The sequence below is a fragment of the Balaenoptera physalus genome (assembly GCF_965194825.1).
Source record: "Balaenoptera physalus genome assembly, chromosome: 11".
NCBI lineage: Eukaryota > Metazoa > Chordata > Mammalia > Artiodactyla > Balaenopteridae > Balaenoptera > Balaenoptera physalus.
This window is the reverse complement of record NC_138896.1, coordinates 5231825-5250825: the sequence shown is the minus strand read 5'-3', so window position 1 is coordinate 5250825 and position 19001 is coordinate 5231825. Positions and strand designations below refer to the sequence as shown.

The following is a 19001-nucleotide window of genomic DNA, read 5'->3' as shown; positions in this document are numbered from 1 at the left end:
CCAGAGGCGGTGGGTTCCAGGAGGAGCAAGGACGTGCCCAGGCAGCAGCCGGGTGACCGCCCCGTTCAGCCCCATCAGCCCCGCTGCTGCGAAGCCAAGAACAGACAAGGTTCTCGCTGCACGGCCCACCTAACACCTGCTGGCTGGCGACGAATCCCGGGTGCCTCCCCACACAGGCCCCGGGCCGCCAGCCCCAAGGAGCCCGGCCGCAGCGCCTGCTCCGCCGGCCACACCCCCAGCACCCCCCCCCCACCCCCGGGCCAAACCCACGTTCTTCTAGATGCTGCTACCAGACAGGGCAGCCATCATCCCCATTCTAGAGACAGGACGACGGAGGCTCAGAGGGCTAAGAGGCCGATCAAAACGCGCTGGCCAACACCCCTCCGCCGTCCACTGCTCCAGCCCGTGCCCTCCAGTGCTAAGAGCTGGACAAGCCGTTACAATTCCTAGCTCACCCGGACTCTCTCCCCGCTCGGCAAGGGCGCCCTGCTGCCCACGGCGGCTGGAGGACGGGAACCCGGCTGGCTCGCCGCCCCCTCACCCCCCGCCAGCAGCCCTCCCTCCGCCCCCGCCGCCTCACCTGTGTGCGACCTCATGTGCCGCGTCAGGTCCTGCAGGGACCAGAACCTCTTGCTGCACACGCTGCACACCTTCTTCCTCTTGTCCGCCTTGCTGGCCGCACTCCTGGGGGAGGCTGTCTTCGGCTTCCTGTCGTCCTCACTCTTCTCCGAGGGCTTCTGCTCGGCCAGGCCCTCCCCATCCCCGTCCGAGGGGCCCTCGGCCTCCTCGCTCTGCTTCTCCGCGGGGGCTTCGGACACGGCCTCCGCCTGGGCGGGGGGCTCGGCGGCCGGGGGCTCGGCGGGCCTCGGAGGCAGCTCGGGGGCAGTGGGCGGTGGCCCTTCGGGCTCCTGGGGGGCCGCGCTCTTGTCCCCGGGCTCCTCGCGGCCGTGGGCCTTGCGGTGGCGGTTGAGGGTCCCGAGGAACTTGAAGCTCTTGCCGCAGACGTGGCAGGCGTGGCGGGCGTGCCGGTGGTCCTGCGCAGCCGGGTCCCCGCCGCCCCCCGCGCCGGCCTCGCCCTCGGCCAGCTTGAAGCCCATCAGCTTGCTGGCGAGGTTGAGGTCCAGGCTCTTGTTGCTGACCGTGTCCTCCTCGGGGCTGTCTGCGTCCTCGTCCCACTCCTCCTCCGCGCGCTCGTCCTCGGGCTCCGCGTCCTCCTCGGCGCCCCTCTCCTCCCCGGCCAGCGGCGTGGCTGCCGCCGGCTTCGCCTCCTCCGCCGGCGACTCGTCCGGGACCGGGCTGGGCTCGGCTGCTCCTTCCGGTGTCGGCGGCTCCCTCTCCCGGGAGGTGAGGTCCAGCACTTCGCCTCCCGCCGATGCCTCAGCGTCCGACTGGCTGTCTGCGGAGCAAGCACGGGGCAGGCTGAGACCCGGGCCACCAGACACGCCCCTTCCGAGGGCTCGCTCGTGACCCACCCCCCGGGGGCCTGTCTCCCAACCCCCGCCAGGACCTCTCTCACCCAAATCCCCCTCACCCCTTATGTCCCTCAAGGGCCAAGACCAATCTGGGGTTAATTTTAAAAAGGCAGAAGGAGCAGCCGCACACGGGAGCACACGGGCTGGGGCCACAGGGTCGCTGCGCCTGCAGCTCCCGGCCTCCCTTCACCCCCCATGTCGAGCCAGCCCCCTCCACGGGCACACACAGGGATGCTCGGGGTCCCCAGGGGCAGCCAGACAGAGCGACGGCGAGAGAGGACAGCTGGCACATTCCAGAGACTCGCAGCACGAGGGAGGTTGAGGAAGCTGAGCTGTAGAAGTTATTTTCCAGTGCAGAGAGGTTGTATACACATGCAGCCTACACAGGACCACCCCCCAAACACGGTATCTGGGAGCACCTCACAGGAAGTGGCCCAAAGCAAGTATTCTGTGTATGTGGCACTCATGCTCCCGCCTGACGGCTGGTTTCCAGGAGAGGTCCCAGGCAACAGGAGACGCATGCACATCTGTATGCACACCTGCAGGCCCCCCTGGCAGCTGTCAGGACCCCGTGTAGGGAGCGGAAACATTCCCTGTCTCTCAAGGGGTTCCCACCTGCCCAGTCTGCACAGCAAAACCAGATGTGGACAGGCCACCAGTTTCTATCAGCCTTCTTAAGGGCTGGCCTGGTGGTAACAGTATCGACACCAAAGAGATGACGGTATTTATCAAAAGCACCATCTCCTCTCTATTCTGGATGAACAAGGTCTTAGCCAGTATTTTATTATGTGCTCTGACAGTGAAGCTAAAGCTTGCTGAGCCTGACTAATAACTACAGATGCAATGGCCAACGGACTACTGTGGCATCAGGCTGATATAATTCGTTATTTCATGGCACATACGTGACATGCACCTCCCTCATCATGCTAGGTCTCCGATCACAAGTTCACACATCTAACCTGAAGCCTCACCTGATGAGAGCAGACCACCACCACACCGACCCAGGCCCGTGGCTCTGAGTCACAGGCTCCACGACTCGCCACCAATGCAGCCCTGGGCTGGGGGCGAAGGAACTGCACCAGCCCTGCCATGGCCACACTGCCTGGGGCTCTCGGCTCACCTACAGCAGTCTACGCGGCTCTCCCACTTTATTTCTCTTCACTGGTTTTATTCTGACTACTTTTTGGCAACCACTGTTTTGAGTATCTTAAAAGGTTTCAGAAGGAAACAAGTAATTGTGGGGTGAATATAAAATTTCTGAATGAAATTCTGACAATTTAAATGATTTCTGACAATTATCCAAAAGATGAAAGAAGATGACCCCTGAGACATGCACACCAACATGGAGGCCATATTCCAGGGGAAAAACCAGCTGCTCATTTTCTTGAATCATGCAAATGGAGAGCACCTATTAAATGGCTTTTGGTATAAACTCCACAATGAAAAAAAATACAGAATGCTTGGTTTCCTATTTGTTGGTTCCGTGGGTAGTTACATTAAAGCCAAAAAAAAAGAAAAAAAAAAACAAAAACGCGAGGGGAGGGTTGATCTCTGGTTACTCCCTATTTGTCCCAGTATATTCTAGGCTGTTTCACTTAATTATTAATTTTTTTCCACCAAAGAACATGGATTATTTAAAATTTCAACTGTAGTAGGATATATTTAAGATGATAAACTTTGGGGGAAAAATTCACAGTGAATTCTGAAATCAAACCCAAGTAAAAATACTAAGATAATACACTAAGATCAGATCGTTCTGACTCCTGGGCCCTCCCTAAGTGTGGATAACGGAGAGCTCACCCTAAAGGCAATGGGAGGCCAACTCACTTCCTCCGAGGAGTGGAGAGGGCTTGCTGCGTTCTACCCAACGTCCACTAGGGGGCGTGTTTTAGCAGGGCAGCCGGTGCCCTTCAAGTTCCCAGCAGCACCAAGGGCTCTTCTCAGCAATTCTTGGGAACAATGCACTTAGCCCCCTCTGTCTCGTGAACAACCGCCTTACAGCGCCAGGTCCTATCTTGACCTCGTCCTCCACAGCCGCTCACCCTTCCAAGCGCAGGTGGCAGAGCTGATGACTTCTGTAAGCAATGCGGCTTTAAAAATGTGTTGATTTGGGGACTTCCCTGGCAGTCCAGTGGTTAGGACTCTGCGCTTCCACTGCAGGGGGCCTGGGTTCGATCCCTGGTCGGGGAACTAAGATCCCGCAAGCTGTGAGGTGCAGCCAAAAAAAGAAAAAAAAAAGAGAAGAAAAGAAAAGAAAAGAAAGGAAAAGAAAAAGGGGAGGGGGGAGGGGGGAGGGGGGAGGGGGGAGGCAGGGGAAGAAAAATGTGTTTTTTTTCTGTCCCTGTCAGCCAGTCCCTCATTCGTGATGCTAATCTAAGAAAACTGCTAGAGGAAGCAGACAGAATCTGAAGGCACCAGTAGGTAAGAAGCCCAAAGCTCCTCCGATGCGACGCGGAGTGTGGAGACTTCTACGTTAGCGCGACAATCAAGTATCTACTGCTTCCTAGAAATTTCGCGTCACCCAACTGAGGTGACAATGTACTGACCTCAACGCCTACCTGGCTGGGCAGGGGCACAGCCTCCACTTTATCTAGACCAGCACTCCCCGTGGTGCAGTCCATGCCCGTACGTGGCCTTCTGGGCCGGCAAGGGGGCCACCACTGAGGGACAGTCTTCAAGTGTCCACGCTGGGGAATTAATTGCCTGGCGCTCCAGTGGTTGGGACTCGGCGCTTTGACTGCTCTGGGCCCGGGTTCAATCCCTGGTTGGGGAAGTAAGATCCCAAAAGCCGTGCGGCGAGGCCAAAAAAAAAAAGTCCATGTTTACACTGATTTGAAAAGTCACATGCAGGTGCCCACAAGTAGGAAGGCTCCTATAGGCATCATCTGAGAAGGAACCAGGAGCGTCCCCTGAGGGCAAAGTGGGCCAGGGCACCTCTGCCCACAAGAAAGTGAACCACAGTTTCAGCCTAGCTTTGAACTATCAATATGTCCCTTTCAGCTAAAACTGCCCCCATCGGAGCATCTTCAGCATGCCTTTGGGGGAAAATCTAGGGCGCATTTTTGTGAGACCTTATGTGATCGAAAAAGTCAGACCTATGTTGCAAAACATGTCCTGGGATTTTAAGAAAATGCAACCTAGGCACATAAACCTAGAAATCCCTCAAGAACTGCCTTGGTCATTTCCTGCCTTTGTGTTTTTACGGTCTTTCTCCAAAGCCTCACTTTTAACTTCACGGGAGGGAGCCCGGAAAGAAACCTTCACTCCCTCCATGATGCTCACCTGGTTTAAAAAAATTCCCCTTGAAATCACTGAAATCCACCTCCCTGACCCTCCTTCTCCCCATCTTACCTCTCAGCCCTCTTTCTCACCACGGATTGTGACCACAATTAAACCAAACCCATATTTTTCTCTTTGCTGGTTTCACATTACAACTCTCACTGAACTTTCTTTTTCCAGAGGCTTTGTCCCTTAAAGGAAACCTACACAACCTCTGGGCAGGGTTGGGGCAAGGAGGGCCCTGATGGGACTTGGAAAAACAAAACTCGTAACTGTAATTTAAAAAATAAATTCACCCACCATGAAGATGTGGGCTGCACCGAAGCTAAGATATAAGTTCCGATTAGCTTTGCGCCTGCAGGAGCCCTGGCTTTGGTGTTCCTTGATCATACAGATCAAGATGCTGAACCCAAAGTATGCATCCAGCACGTGGCTGTTACAGTTTAAGACTTGTCTGCCAGCGTGGGAAACCAAGGGCTCCCCGCGGCCACCTCGACTGTCAGCTGCTTTCCCTCCTTCGGGACCGCGACGGGCTGTGAGAAAATGGGCTGGGTAGAACGTGGTGTGGCAGCTGACACTCGAACACTGAGAGAGGTCATCCCAGTGAAGGTGTGCTCTGCCAGCCTCGCTGCCAGTTTCCTGGGGTTGGACAGCAGATCACCCAGCAACCTCGGGCTCGAGGGCGCCCGAGTCACGGCAAGATTCTGTGGGACCTGTGCGTTTCTCTACTCACAGATCCTGGCAAGCCACGTGGACCTGGACGCTGGAGGCGGGGTGGCAAACCGGCCTATACTTTTATACCCTGAGAGGGTCTGGGTGCACCGCGACCGAGGGCCTGGCCGCTCGAGGGCTTGTTTCACTGGGCTCGGTGGGAGGTGTGGGGAAAGAGTGCAGGGCTCGGCACCAGCCCCTCTTCCTGGAGACGCTGCCCGTTCACCGCGCCCCTCTCCCCCGTAACTGGGACAAGGATGAGGGGGCCGGGGCTGGGGCTGGAGCCCGACCCTGCAGTCCACACTCACTCACAGACAACACAGCCCCCAACCCACCCAAGTCTGCGGGAGAGAAGCCCGGACACAGTCACAACCCTAGAAAAGCACATTTGCGGGGCATCTCCTCGGATTCAGAAAAGGGGGAAATGTCAAGCTTTCAAGATTTGCCAGACTGAACCCATACCCGCAGTAGTTATTCAGCACTGGCCAACCAGCCTGTGTCTGAGTAACCTGCAGCAGCCGATGTTCTGTTTTGTTTTGGGGGGCGAGGGACACAAAACCCCAGCAGTTGGAGATAATGGAATATATTGAATAGAGGACACGAGTAAATACAGAAGCTGTAAGGAAAAAAAAAGTGGCAGGAGACGCACGGGACAGCTGTTAATTGCTCTATAGGGGCCGGAGGAAGGAAGCACATATCAGCACATGAGAAGAATACCCGGATTCGGGTCAAGCAGAGATGTGATTAAAGAAAGGACATGCAGAGTGCTTTTTCAAACAAGACAAAGTTTTTTTTACTGGGAAGAGTTACTGAAAAGAAGAACGCCCCACCCAGCCCGGCCCCTGTTGAGGGCGGGGCATCACTAGCCCCTGCAACACCCTGACACCCGAGTGGCCCGTCCCTGCTCTGTAGGATGCGGCAGACGCTGGGGTTTGAGAAAGCAACACCCGAGGAGTTCCACATCCCTTTCAGACGTGTTCCTAGGCAGAGCTGGACTGTGCTCCCTCCTGCACAGCCCAGCTCCACGGGGCAAAGGGCAGGGACAGGCGTCTGGGGTGGGGGGGTGGGGAACAGATCTTCCCTAGCAGCTCAGAGAAGCAGCCTGGGGGCGCTACCGTGGCCCCCATACCCGTCCTGCTGCTGGGATGCCAGCAGGATGCCTCAGGGTCTTGCAGAGAAGGGGAGGCCGCCAGCCGCAGCGCGGAGGCCGGGGCGCGGCTAACGGGCTCCTGTGGCGCCCTCCTCTCCATCACTTGGAGGCACTACCTGTGCTATCATGGGCTCCAACATCACTCTCTTTTGACTGGGGGATAAGCCCGTTTCTTCTCAGGGAACAGGCAGTAACTCCGTGTTTGCGCAACTGGTGGCGTTCACAGTTAGATTTGGTGGAAAAGAAGGCACCGCATTTTTGACAAGGGAAGGGTTTCTGACCTGAAGCGGGAAAAAAAATACATGTTTATCTGGCTTTCTACTGCAACGAAAAAGAAAAATCGCTTTCCATTCATTCTCCTGGGATCTTTGGCATTTGTCCACCCCCCCACCGAACCCCTTTCTTCTAAGAAAATAAACAAAATACATTTAAAAAAACAAACAAACACTGAGAACAGCAGCGACTCAAATGATCACCTTCGCTTATCCTGAGTGGGATGAAAGATTTGTCTTCAAAATACTAAAAGTTAACAATGAAACCAAGATACATATCTGAAGTAAAACAGCAGTATTACAATTACAAATCTTACATAAAAACTACAATAACAAAGGAGAGCGAAGGGATTTGAGCACAGCCGGAGAACACCTGTGTCCATCACAGAGAGAAGACGCCTGTGACAGTTTCCAGCCTGGCAAGTACCGTGGGCGTGGGGCATCGAATGGGACGAAGGGCAACGCCCGGGCCTCCTGGAGGAACCCTGAACCCTCTGGCTGTCTCTGGGGTCCGGCCCTCCCACCTGGACTGGGAGTGCTGGGTTCTGACTTCCCGGGATGCCTCCTGTCTGACCTCTGCCCAAGGTCACTGTGGTCCTAGCTGGCAAGACAGCGGAGGTCGGCTTGGTGCACGAAGGTTCTCTGTCCCCCTGCTCTAAGCTCTTGCTGGTGGTGGATCAGTGACCAAGGTCCCGAGTCTCATCAGAGCCGCGGGCTCCACTCAGCAGCCCGTGTGCGAAGCTGAGTCACCGAGCGGCCCCCAACCCCACCAGCCCCACGAGAGGGCCAGCTGCCTGTCCGTCCCCGGCCATTAGCAGCTTTGACCGGCCTCTCCCCTTCTTCCATTTGGATTCCTTTTGCAGGCTCCTCAGCACCCGGTCCCGTGTCTGCATGGACGGACGAGGGGGCGAAGCCAGGGCAGACCACGAGGACAAAGAGAAGGAAAGAGGAGGGACCAGGGAAGGGAGGAGGAGGGACCAGGGAAGGGAGTGGGCGGGCACCAGGACAGAGGAGGTGTGGTTATCAGCTACTGCATCACTGGATTCTTCTGTTTTCCCCCGAGTGCCACAGTCTAAGGTCCCGGTTTCTGATTTTACAGGGAAAAGGTTTCGTGCACCAACAAACAGGACTCATAGAGCTGCAGCCAGCACGGCTGTCTCATAACCCCAGGGCTGCCACGATCACACACACATCAAGACATGACAGGCAAGTCAATCAGCGCGGTTCCCTGGAAACACTAAGGGGGGTGTGGGACTGGGCTTCAGCCTTCCACTCAGGTTTAGACGAGCATTAACGGACCCCAGACCCAGCGCAGGCGCACAAGTCCAGGCACCAGGGAGTGAGCAGCGTGGGCCTGGAGCCCAGAGTTCTCAGGCCAGGAAGGGCTGGCACTGCCAGCCGCACAGCTCTGGGGCGCCGTCTGCACGGAGCACACCGCTGTGACCCCTAATCCCTGCACTCCAAGTGTGGGCATCCGCAGTAACCAAAGAAAGGGGACACCCACTTCCGCCCGAGCCATGGCGCCCAGTCACGGGTAGAGGTTTTTAAGAACATAGATGCCTAGAACCGTCAAAGACCACGGAATTAGAAGCCTGGCAAGGTGGAATCAGCCACTCAGAAACTGGGCCCGTGCACCGCTAAGGAGCTCCACTTGGGCCTGAGAGGATGAACTGGAGAACCCGGCTGCTTCACAAAGCTTGTAGGTGTTGTGCGCTAAATTTATAAAAATGCTCCCATTAAAAAAAAAAAAAAAAAAATCACGCTTTTTGCGTGAAGACTAGTTGTAAAGTATTTTAATGTTTTTTTTTGTGTGCCCTTCTCGCTTTTCACTAAAAGTTGAACATAATGTTTAATAATTATTCAGGCTGTGTTAAGTAAGAAGAAACTACTTTTCCTTTAACATTTTATTGTCAAAAGGCAACATCACAGCTTCCCTGAGTCAGGCCAGTTTGAAAAACAAGAGAACCAGGCTCGAGACGAAAACAAGTCAGGAGCTGTGACTATGAACTGTGACCTGGTTCTTGATTTCAAATAAAGCAGTTAGTTTCTTGCTTCTTCCTCTTACATGATTTACTCTGTAATTTTCACACTGGTCAATGCTTCACTTTTACGGCTGGTTTGAATAGCCAGGCTGATGTCCCATGATGATGAAGAGTCACGTTAAGGTTAACTGTAGAAAACGATTCAATGACCTGCAAGTATTGTATCCAGTTAGGAAGAGTCCCAAAGTGACAACTAACAGGAGTCTTTAAAAGTTCCCATTTCCCTGCATAAGCTGCACATGTGACACAGCAGTGTACTCTCTCCAGACTGCATGCACAGAGGAAAACAAGAGCGCTTTTACTATTTTATGATCATACAGGTTTCAGAAAAACCTTGCTGACTCGTAATCTATGTGGAAAGTATCCACTGATTTTATTCATTTGGTAGCAGCCACAGAAGACTGTTTCAGCAGGGGTGTTTCTAAACGCACCTGTAACAAGGAGCTACCTCTGCACCAAAGGCCCCTGACGTCCTTCCACCCCACCCCGCGATGCCAGCCAGCGGTTTTCACTCTCACAGAACAGTCAAGAAACGAAGAGAGAAATTCTTCAGGAGACGACGCCGTCTGGCAGGCACTGGGCAGGAAGGAATAAAGGACGAACAACCAGAGCAAGTCCGATGGCCCGGCCTCACACCCTCAGACGCCTCTCCGTCTCTCCGTACCCCCCCACCCCGCCCCGGCCCGGGGCACAGGCCTCTCTCTGTCTGTCTGTCTTTCTTTCAGGATTTGGCAGACGCAGGGCCGGCCAGGTAAACGCTTTCAGAGCTGCCCCTTAAGAAAGTTGGAAGCAGCCAAACACAGCTGGTGTCAGAAGTGCTTCCACACTGAGGTGTGTACATCTCACTGCTCTCAGCTCCGACACTGGTTGCCTGTGAACAGCGGGTGGGAGAGGTGGGTGGGTGGGGCCCCAGGCTGGCAGAAAAGGGCAGCGAAGCCAACCATGAGAGAGTGAGAAGGCAGGGGGCCCGGGGTGTCAGAGCGGGGGCGGGGGGTCCTCAGCATCACAGGTGCCGGCCCCTCCGTTCCACGAGGAGGAAGATGAGGAAGGGGCTGAAATGGACCGTTTTCTGGCACTCTCTCCTCTACCTGTGGCCTCAAAACACACGGGACGCCCACGAGGGGGAAAGGCAGGAAGAGTGAGCCGTCTTCTCCTAAAGAGGCAGCACTGTTCAGGCTGAGAAGGGAAGGAGCCAGGACGGTCCTCCTCAACAGGACGCCATGGGCTAGCAGAGGAGGGGAAGGAGGAAACTCAGCTGTGTGTGGAGGTCAAACCAGGATCTCACAAAGTACGCCAGTAGACGCCAGCTTCCTCCTAAGACGTGATTCCTAGAACCTGAGCCACGCAGAGAAAGGGCTGAAACCACGTGCCCCTTGCCTGAGCAACAGTGAACCCCCGGCGGGACACTGAACACCTGGGCTACTTAATGCTGCCTATTTACGGGGCGGGGTGCACTGGAAACACGTCTGTGAGACGATGTACAGATGCTAGAATTCTTTGCATTCGCTGAGAGGCTGAGAAAAGGCCGGCTCTCAAGATGCACAGCTTGCTTCAATCCAGGTTAAAACTGGACACCACTCAAAAGCTTCTGGCTGGAGTGCAGCTAGACCGTAACACTACCACGCCGGCCCCCCAAGCCTCTTCCCCGTGTAACGAGGTTTTACAGGGTCACTGCAGAGTCCACGTTTAGTTTCTGTTGCATGTGAGCCTTAGTCTAATTTCAGCACTGTGGAGGGAGCACCTCACAGGAAGCCAGGAGCCAGGCACTTGGAGATCCCACAGCAGAGCCGTCTACCAGGAAAACCTCAGTGTGCAGGAAGGGTGGGCAGGTCACAGGATTTCTCAGGCTCCGTCCAGCTCCAGCACCGTACCAGACGTAGCCGAGGGCTGTACAAAATTACTGAATGGAGCTACTGCTGAGACTGCTGCTGGAAGCTGAGGCTGTGGAAGAGCGAAGGACGTTACCCGAGCCCCACGGGCGCCAGCCTCCGTCCAGGTCTAAGCGTGCGGTTAGCACCATCCCACGGCCACAAAGCCTCTGGTCAACAGCTCGTGGTCCACAGCCGTGTTCCACCTTGTCTCAAACCACTTCCCAATCTTCTGCGTTGGGACGTGTCAGGATACAGCGGGGCCGAAGAGGCACGCCCCCTGCATCCTCAGACAGAACCTGACCCTGGCTCCCACCCCCAGCACTACTGCGCGTCCCCCGAATGCCTGCAGGCAAATTACTCAAGCCTCCCTAAACCTCAACTTCGTCATGGCAAGATGGGGACGACATGGCCCTTGTGGCCCGGTCACCACCACTAGCCCTGGAAGGGTTCTCTACCCACCCGAATGCGCCCCTCGAGAGACAAAGCCCGCGACCCCACAGCAAGAACACAGGATGTGAGGGACGGGCTGGAAGCAGACACGGCCGTCAGGGGGCAGTGACTGTGGGGGGAGAAGTGGCAGAACATGTTCACACCTACACCTGCCCCCGCCCCGCCCCCCGCCCCCGTCTCAGACTAACTCCCATCTCCTCTGCTCCATTCCGACGCCACCAAATTTTAAACCAACGAGGACACTTCGGTGTTCAAAAGGAGCTTCTATCAGGCACCTGCAAAGACACGGCACAACCCTTGAGAGGAAGTAGCGGCGGCTCAGTCCTCTCAGGGAGACCGCTGGCGTGCAGGGAAGAGAACAGAGCGCCCGAGAACCAGTGGTACCCGCCAAGCACAGGGTTCCCGGCTGGGAGGAGGTGGGGAGGCGGTGCTGGCAGGGGAGAGCGCGCCTCATCACACCCAGACCATCTGCTTGCTCAAAGGCAGTAACGGGAATACTCACTTCTCCAGAGACTCTGCAGGCGACAAACAGGTGCCACCCAAAAAGGGCGGCAAGAGAGACTGCTGTGCGGGGCACCTTCTCTCTAAGAAGCATCTTCTTTCTGAACTGCTTTCTTCCTTAGAACTGTTCCCTTACTTTGTCAGGCTTAAATGATTTCAAACGGAGAGAAAATGACAGCCTGAAAATGCAGCACAGACTCTACAAATCTAGGAATTCTGGTTCCTGTTAAATGAGTCTTCCGTGGACAGACACTCCTGACTGATGCCTGGGTTTGAGGCCCCACCACGCCGGAAAGAGACGCCGTGCCCACGTGGCAGCCAGCCTCAGACAGACCCTGCAGCGCACCCTCCCCTCCCCTCCCCTGCCCTGCCCGTCTCCTCGGCACTCTCATTGCCCAGGACAGCTCTGCCATCCCCTCCCGATGTCCCGACTTGTTAGGAGAAACAGCCTTCCACGGAGGAGCCACCCTGCGTGAAGCCTTTCCACCTGGATACAGAGCGTGGCTCCCGCCCAGCCCCGCCATCTTCCCCTCTCCACACCGTCACGAGCCTCTGCACTGCCTGCGGTTGCCAGATTCAGCAACTAAAAATACAGGATGCCCAGTTAAATCTGAATTTCAGATACACAACAAGTAAGTTTTTAGTACATCCCAAATAGTGCACGGAAGATATTTATACTAAAAATTATTTGTTGCTTATTTGAAATTCAAAATTTAACTGGCATCCTGTATTTTATCGGGCAATCCTGTACCATACAATTCTTTATTCTGTTTTAGGTCCTATCAATTAATATTTGGGTGGTGATCTCCAAAAGGTTAAGGATCTCACCCAATTTGTCCTTAGTTCAAAGATGTAAATTTTGAATACTCAGCTTGAGTATTCAGGAACTCATAATTAAGATGACCTTAAGATGACCCTAAGTTGTAGGGTCATCTGACTACTAACTACTTGGTATAAAATTATTTAAAGTGTATTTCTTATCTCAAACTTCTCTTTAAAAATCAATACACGAAAACATTTGAAAAATACTTTTAGGATATCTTTTTGGCAACTTAAGTCTGTTACTTAGAATAATATTTATATTTGCGTGTTTCTCTCTGCAACAACCAACAATTTTAGTACAGATACAAAATTTTTTAAATTCTAAAGCTACTCTGTCACTGACGTTCACGATGAACAGGAGAAGATGTAATCGCCTTAGTGAACTGAAAGGTAACTGCAAAATTTGCAATATTTCCCTTTATGAATACACAGCAGTCAAAAGAACTTCACAGAATGTCTGCAATTTTAAAAGCTGCCTTGAATGCAAATTCTTCTGCCAAAGTCCTCGTCCCCCTAAGCTGCCTCCTGTGCGTAACCAAGTAGATAATGCCTCAACCAAGCAGATAATGCCTCGACCACGTGAGGGATGCGATGGCCCAAGACCATCTCACCTAAAAACACCCTGCCTGACCCTTCCCTTCACCAGCAGCCCTCGGAGGCCCAGCCAACGGAAACAGGCCATTCTGGTTATACGAGCACACAGGGAAAAACTCTCGGCCCCATCAGGCAAGCCCCTGCTTCTGAGACTGAGGGAGAAGAGAAGCTAGGAATGGGGAGGCGGGAAGAGGGCCCCTCCTTCGACCCCACCCGTCGCTGCCCCTCAGCCCGGCGGCTGGGCCACAGCCTGCCCGGCCCTCTTACCAGTGTGCGTGAGCATGTGCCTCTGCAGGGAGCTGGCCCAGGGGAAGACCCGCGGGCAGTGGGGGCAGTTGATCTTCTGCAGGCAGCTGGCATAGGAGTTGCGCTTGGCCCTCAGCAGCTTGTCCTCCGGGGGGCTGCCCTGCTCCTCATCGCTGGGCCCGCTGTGGTCCGCGGCCACCTCGTCCTGAGCGTCGTCCTCTGCGCTCTGCAGGAACGGACTGAACTTGTTGGTGTCCGTCGTCGCCAGCATCTTCTCGATGCTGGCGAACTCCCCGCTGGAGTCCAGGTCCGCCCCGCCGCTGGTGCGCAGGCGGCTCCTCGTCCCCTTTTTCCGGCCCCTCTTCTTTGACAAGCCAGCTGGTCCCGGCTCCGTGGGCGAGGCTGCCTCTGGGCTGGTGGCAGCAGGGGGGGAGTCACTGGATCCCTTCCTGCCGGCGACGTCGGTGGTGGCTTTGGAGACGGCGCCCCCTACAACGTCCGCAGCTGCGGCGTCACTGCCGGTGCTCGCGGGCCCCGGGTCGGCCACCTTGGTTTTCAGCAAGGTGGGGGCCGAGGACACGGATGAGATGATCTGGGCAATGGAGGCCAGCGGGGGCAGCTCTTCTGTCACGGGGGGCTTTGGCAAAAGCAGGGGGGGCTTGGGGCGCAGCGGCCGCAGCAAGGCTGGGCTGCTTATGAGGGTGGAGTTGCCCAAGAGTGGGGAGCTGTTGACCAGGGCTGAGGAGTAGATGGGCACAGCGAGTTGAACGGGGCCCTGCAGGGGCGGAGCCGGGGCTTCCAGAGCGCTGGCGGCAGAGGCCGCCGCTACAGCGGCCGCGGGCTCTTCCAGGGCCCCGCTGGGGCCCAAGGTCGCCGGCAGGGCGGGGCGGGCTGGCGGACAGGGAGAGGCCCGCTCACTGCTCGCGGGTCCCTGCTCGGGCTTCCTGGCTTCCCCGGGAGCGGCCGCGTCCTCGTCTCCTCTCCTGAGGTTCTTGGGGATGGACAGATCGATGGGCTCCATCGAGCAGTCGTACGGGGCCGAGGCGCAAGGGCTCAGGAAGGAGGCCGAGTTCTCCTGCTTCACTTGGACCAGGGCCAGGCCCTTCTGGGAGAAGTCCAGGGGCTCGTTGAAGTCCCCTGCGAAGTTGCTGGCAGGCTCCACTTTGACCGCGACGTGCGGGGGCAGCGGCTGGGCGGGGGCCCCGTGACGAAAGCCGTTCTGGGGCTCCAGGAAGGCGGCCAGGGGCTTGCGCTCGCCTAGGGCCGCGCCGCCCTCCTCCACCCGGCCCGGGGCCTCGGCCGGCGCGTCGGCGGGGCCCAGGCCGTCGGCCGCCAGGACGTAGCTCTCGATGTCGCGCTCGGGCACGTGCAGGTGCTGTTTGAGGACGTGGTGGATGCAGTTGCGCTTGGCCGAGAAGGCGGCGCTGCACTCCTTGCACTCGAAGGGCTTGCGGGCCTTGGGGCAGCCGCCCAGGCCGCGGCCGCAGTGCGTGCGCATGTGGATGCGGAGGGCGCGGTAGTGCTTGAGGTCCTCACCGCACAGCCGGCACACCGTGTCTGGGGAGCAAAAGGCGTCCACCATCTCGGCCGCGCTGCTGGTCACGTACTCGATGTTCTTCTCGATGTCCTTGCGTGTGGCCTTGAGGTGCTTCTTGCGCAGGTGCCGCTCGCAGTTGGCCTTGACCGTGAAGGGGTAATGGCAGATCTTGCAGATGTAGGGCCGCTCGCCGCTATGTGTGCGCAGGTGGCGGATGAGCGCGGCCTTGTCGGCGGCGATGTAGTCGCAGATGTTGCACTGATAGGGCGAGATGCCCAGGTGGGAGCGCACGTGCGCGCGCAGCACCCCCGAGAAGGCGAACACCTGGTTGCAGAAGCGGCAGGGGTAGAGCACCTTGCGCATGGCCGGCGCCTTCTTGCCGCTGGGGGCCGTCATGATGGCCTTGAGGTCCCCCTCTGTGATCTCCTGCTTGATCTTGGCCTCCATGCTCAGGGGCAGGAGGGCCTCGATGATGCTGTCCTGCTCCAGCTGCGTCTTCATCTCGGCCTGGCCCGGCAGCTCGAGGCGCGGCTGCTGCAGGAAGAGCTGTGCGGCTGTGTTTGGCTGCGCCCCCGACTGGGACTGCAGCAGGTGGGCGTCGGAGGCCGCCTCCACGGAGCCCTTGAGGAGCTTCAGCGGCGGCGGGGGCAGGCTAGGGCTGATGCAGCCCGGGGAGGCCTGCTGCGCGTTGACGAGGGGCGGAGGCGTGGAGGTGGCCACCACCGTCCGCGGCGTGACCAGGGGCTTTGGCTTCAGAGGGGGCATGTGTTTGAAAATGGCCTGTAGAGGGGCAGCGGGGGCCTTGGACAGAGGCGGAAGACTGATCTGAGGGGGGGCCGAGGCTGCCATCTTCAGGATCTGCTGGATGTCCGCCAGCTCGATGGCCGACTCCCCGGAGATGGGCTTGACCACAATACTGCTGTCAGGCTGGATGATGAAGCCCTTCTGGAAGGGCTGCAGGGACAGATGCTTCACGCTCTCCTTGGTGGCCGGGAGGACGGTGAGAGACCCGCCCAGGGAAGCAGCTTCGAAAGGAGACAGACTCAGCAAGTTGGTGCAGCCAGGGTCCTGAGGTAGCTGACACTTGAGTGCCTGGAGCTGTATTGCTTGGTTGTCATCCGGCAGTGGCTCCTCGGCCGGTGCAGGCCTGGCGTCTTCGATGTGCTGCAGGCCCAGCATGGCCAGGAAGACCTTCTGGTCGGGGGCTTCGCCAGGCAGGGCCCTGGCCTGCAGCTGTTCCCGTCCCTGGTCGGCAGTGACATGGCTCTGCTTGTGCAGGGTGAGCGAGGAGAGCATGGGGAAGGCCTTGTCACACGTGTCGCAGACGAAGCGGTGCTGCTCACTGATGCACCTGCGCAGGTTCGTTTCACACCAGGCCTGCATGGAAGCCGGGCGGGCGAAAGCAGGGGAACAGAGAGGAGCATTTAGAAATGATCGCCAAGCTGCACAGCTGCCCCAGCATCCGGCCCTTCTCCACGGCACGTAGGGTGCCCACCTTCCCCTGCTCGCTAACTCCCGGACTGAGTAAGGAAACCAACTAAGCATCTTACGAATCCTATCTGCTTGATGAATGACGCCAATCCCCAGGATGTCTCGGCAGGGCAGCACCGAAGCACGGTTAAGTAATAACACCACAGAGGTAGGATTAATTCTCTCTTTAAAAATGGGGGCCTCGCAAGCCTAACTGATGGCAACTACCACCATCAGTGAAGAACTGGCTTCCTCTGTGACTGCGGGGGAGGAGCTGCCTGGGAAGGGGCACCGTGGGGGAGGGGGCTACATGAGCGTACACACGTGGGTACGTACACACATGGACATAGGCATATGCGTGTGCACACGTGGACGTATGCACGTGGTCACGTACACGTGGAATAAGTCACTGAGTCTGGGGCTTCTGTGATGGAAGGATTTCACTGCTGATACCTTCTACCTCAATTTTTTTTTAATTGGAAAAAAATGAGTTCCAAAGTAGTTTTAGCAGGTGTTTTATAAGCAGAACACAAATACAGCTCAGGCTAACACTGACCCAAAATATTTGAATAGAAGCTACAACACTAGAAATATTTAGCTGTGATATTGATATTAAAGAAATATTTAAAAAATACAAATTCAATTCACCTAGGGCTGTGTGGGGTAGTGAACAATTCACAACTTTAAACCCAAATGCCCCCCAAATGGGCAAAGTACCGATGAGCTACACCCATATGCCAGTTAGCATGAAATTCAGCACGCAAAATAGAAGGCCGCCAGCCCTCGTCAACTCAACAACTCAATGAAACGGGAAGGGCCAAGTTGAATTTCAAGAGAAAGGTACTACTAAACAGAAAAAACCCAAATGACAGCATTTTAAGGAAAGGAAGCCTCAGGTGAGGAAATTCAGTCCAGCTGTGTGGACCATGGAGGCGGCTGCCAGTCATGGGCCAATCGGAATACCTGAGAAATGCGAGGAAACTTCCTACAGGAGAAGTCGGTGAAGCCTAAGTCGTGGAAGCCGGCAGGGATGGAGGGGTTGTTCTGGATGAAGGGCCTTCCCACTGCGTCCCTGGGAAGCTGCTTGTGGACCAGCGCGTTGTGGCGCAGCAGTCCTCGGTGTGTGCGGAAGGTGACGCAGCAAATGTCACATCTGCGGGAAGAAGACACAGGACGTGAGGCGGCGGCCACGCCGGGGCGTCCACCTGCCCGTTAGCCGTATTGTGTTTTCTGTTGCTTCATTTCAAGGGAGCAAAACAAAAAGGATGTGACATCAAGAAGCCAGCCACCTCACGGTGAGCAGCAAAAGCCTCTCCCTTTCAAAAAGAATGTATGTCCTACCAGCCTCTGGATACCCAGTCTTTGCAGAGGGCACAAGTGTGAACAGAGCAGAGAGGTGGGAACCTGAGGCCACTTGCTCTTACCTGCGTTACACGATGTGGAGGGAACACTTCCCTCTCCCAGCTCCATGGATTCTGATTATCGAAAACGTTTAGAAGCCAAAAAGCACAAATCTCCACAGCAGCTGGAGCAGTCACATCAGCATCCCTGATACGTGACTGGGATAAAATGATAATCAGATCCTCCAGCTGAACTGGTAGCACGTGACAGCGATTATGTATTCAATTCTGCTATTATTACCATCTATCTAAGAAATAACCATAGCTCCCAAACGCTGAGCCCACGCTAAGTGCGAGGGCACCCCTCAGGGGTAGCGCACGACCCGGCAGGAGGGTGGGCAGTCTCATCTTCATCTTCCAGAGGAAAACACCGAGGCTCGAAAATGTTCAGCAACGTGGTGGAGGTCACACAGCCAGGAAGAAGCAAAGACAAAATGTGAGCCCTGTTCATACTCCCACCCTCACCTACCATGAAGCCATCTCCCTATCCTAGAAAGACTCTTACAGATGCGGTCCACGGAAAGATGAAAGACTATCACGCTTCACTTCAGAGATGACTGCATACACCTGACCCGTCCTGGGCCACATGGACGTGTGACCAACACCACTTTCTAACGGTGGCTCCGTTTTCTCCATGTTTCACACCAGTGCCTCCTTCTAGGTCTTCACTGAGAGCCATCTTAAAAACCAACAATCATTAGGACATCACCCGCATCCTCTAGACCTGCACTGAATAGAGCGGCCATGACAGCCCTATTTAAATGAATTAACACGTCCTCAGTCACAGGAGCCCCGTCCCACGGGCTCCGCCGCGTCAGGCAGTGCAGGCCTGGCTCACTCCCAGGATCGCAGGAAATCCCACTGGACAGCGCCTCTTTCCAACTACTTACGCATACAAACACATCTGCCCCTCACAAAAGCTCTACGGCAGGTCTTATCCCTGTCTCACAGGGAAGGAATCTGGGGCACAGAGGGGTACAGCGACCTGATTGAGCTTACACTGCACACACCTTAATGGAAACTTTTTTTGCTTTGAAATTCTTCTCTGGAAATCAAAGAGATAACGGCATCACCCATGAAGCAGCTGGGCTTCACGTGTAGCGCCGAAAGACCAGTGCCAAGTATGTGCAGCTCTGCTCCCTGTGCCGGGCCGTGGCTGGCACAGCGGCGCGCTCCTGTGTCCC

The 19001-nt window shown here is 56.1% G+C and overlaps 1 protein-coding gene across 24 annotated transcripts in view; it reads right to left on the bottom strand.

Moving 5' to 3' along the window:
* Positions 1-19001, bottom strand: part of RREB1 (ras responsive element binding protein 1) — a 175531-nt gene that overhangs the window by 6350 nt on the left and 150180 nt on the right. For 21 of the 24 annotated variants that reach the window (XM_082413261.1, XM_082413264.1, XM_082413279.1 and 18 more), the window contains 4 exons: positions 17381-17570; positions 13432-16324; positions 6729-6893; positions 581-1396 (listed from right to left, as the gene is read on the bottom strand). In XM_082413261.1, coding sequence (XP_082269387.1) covers positions 581-1396; positions 6729-6893; positions 13432-16324; positions 17381-17570 — 4064 coding nt within the window. Of the gene's footprint in view, positions 1-580; positions 1397-6728; positions 6894-11419; positions 11894-13431; positions 16325-17380; positions 17571-19001 lie in introns of those variants that run through there. The other 3 variants (XM_082413267.1, XM_082413273.1, XM_082413272.1) reach the window with 3 other exon arrangements.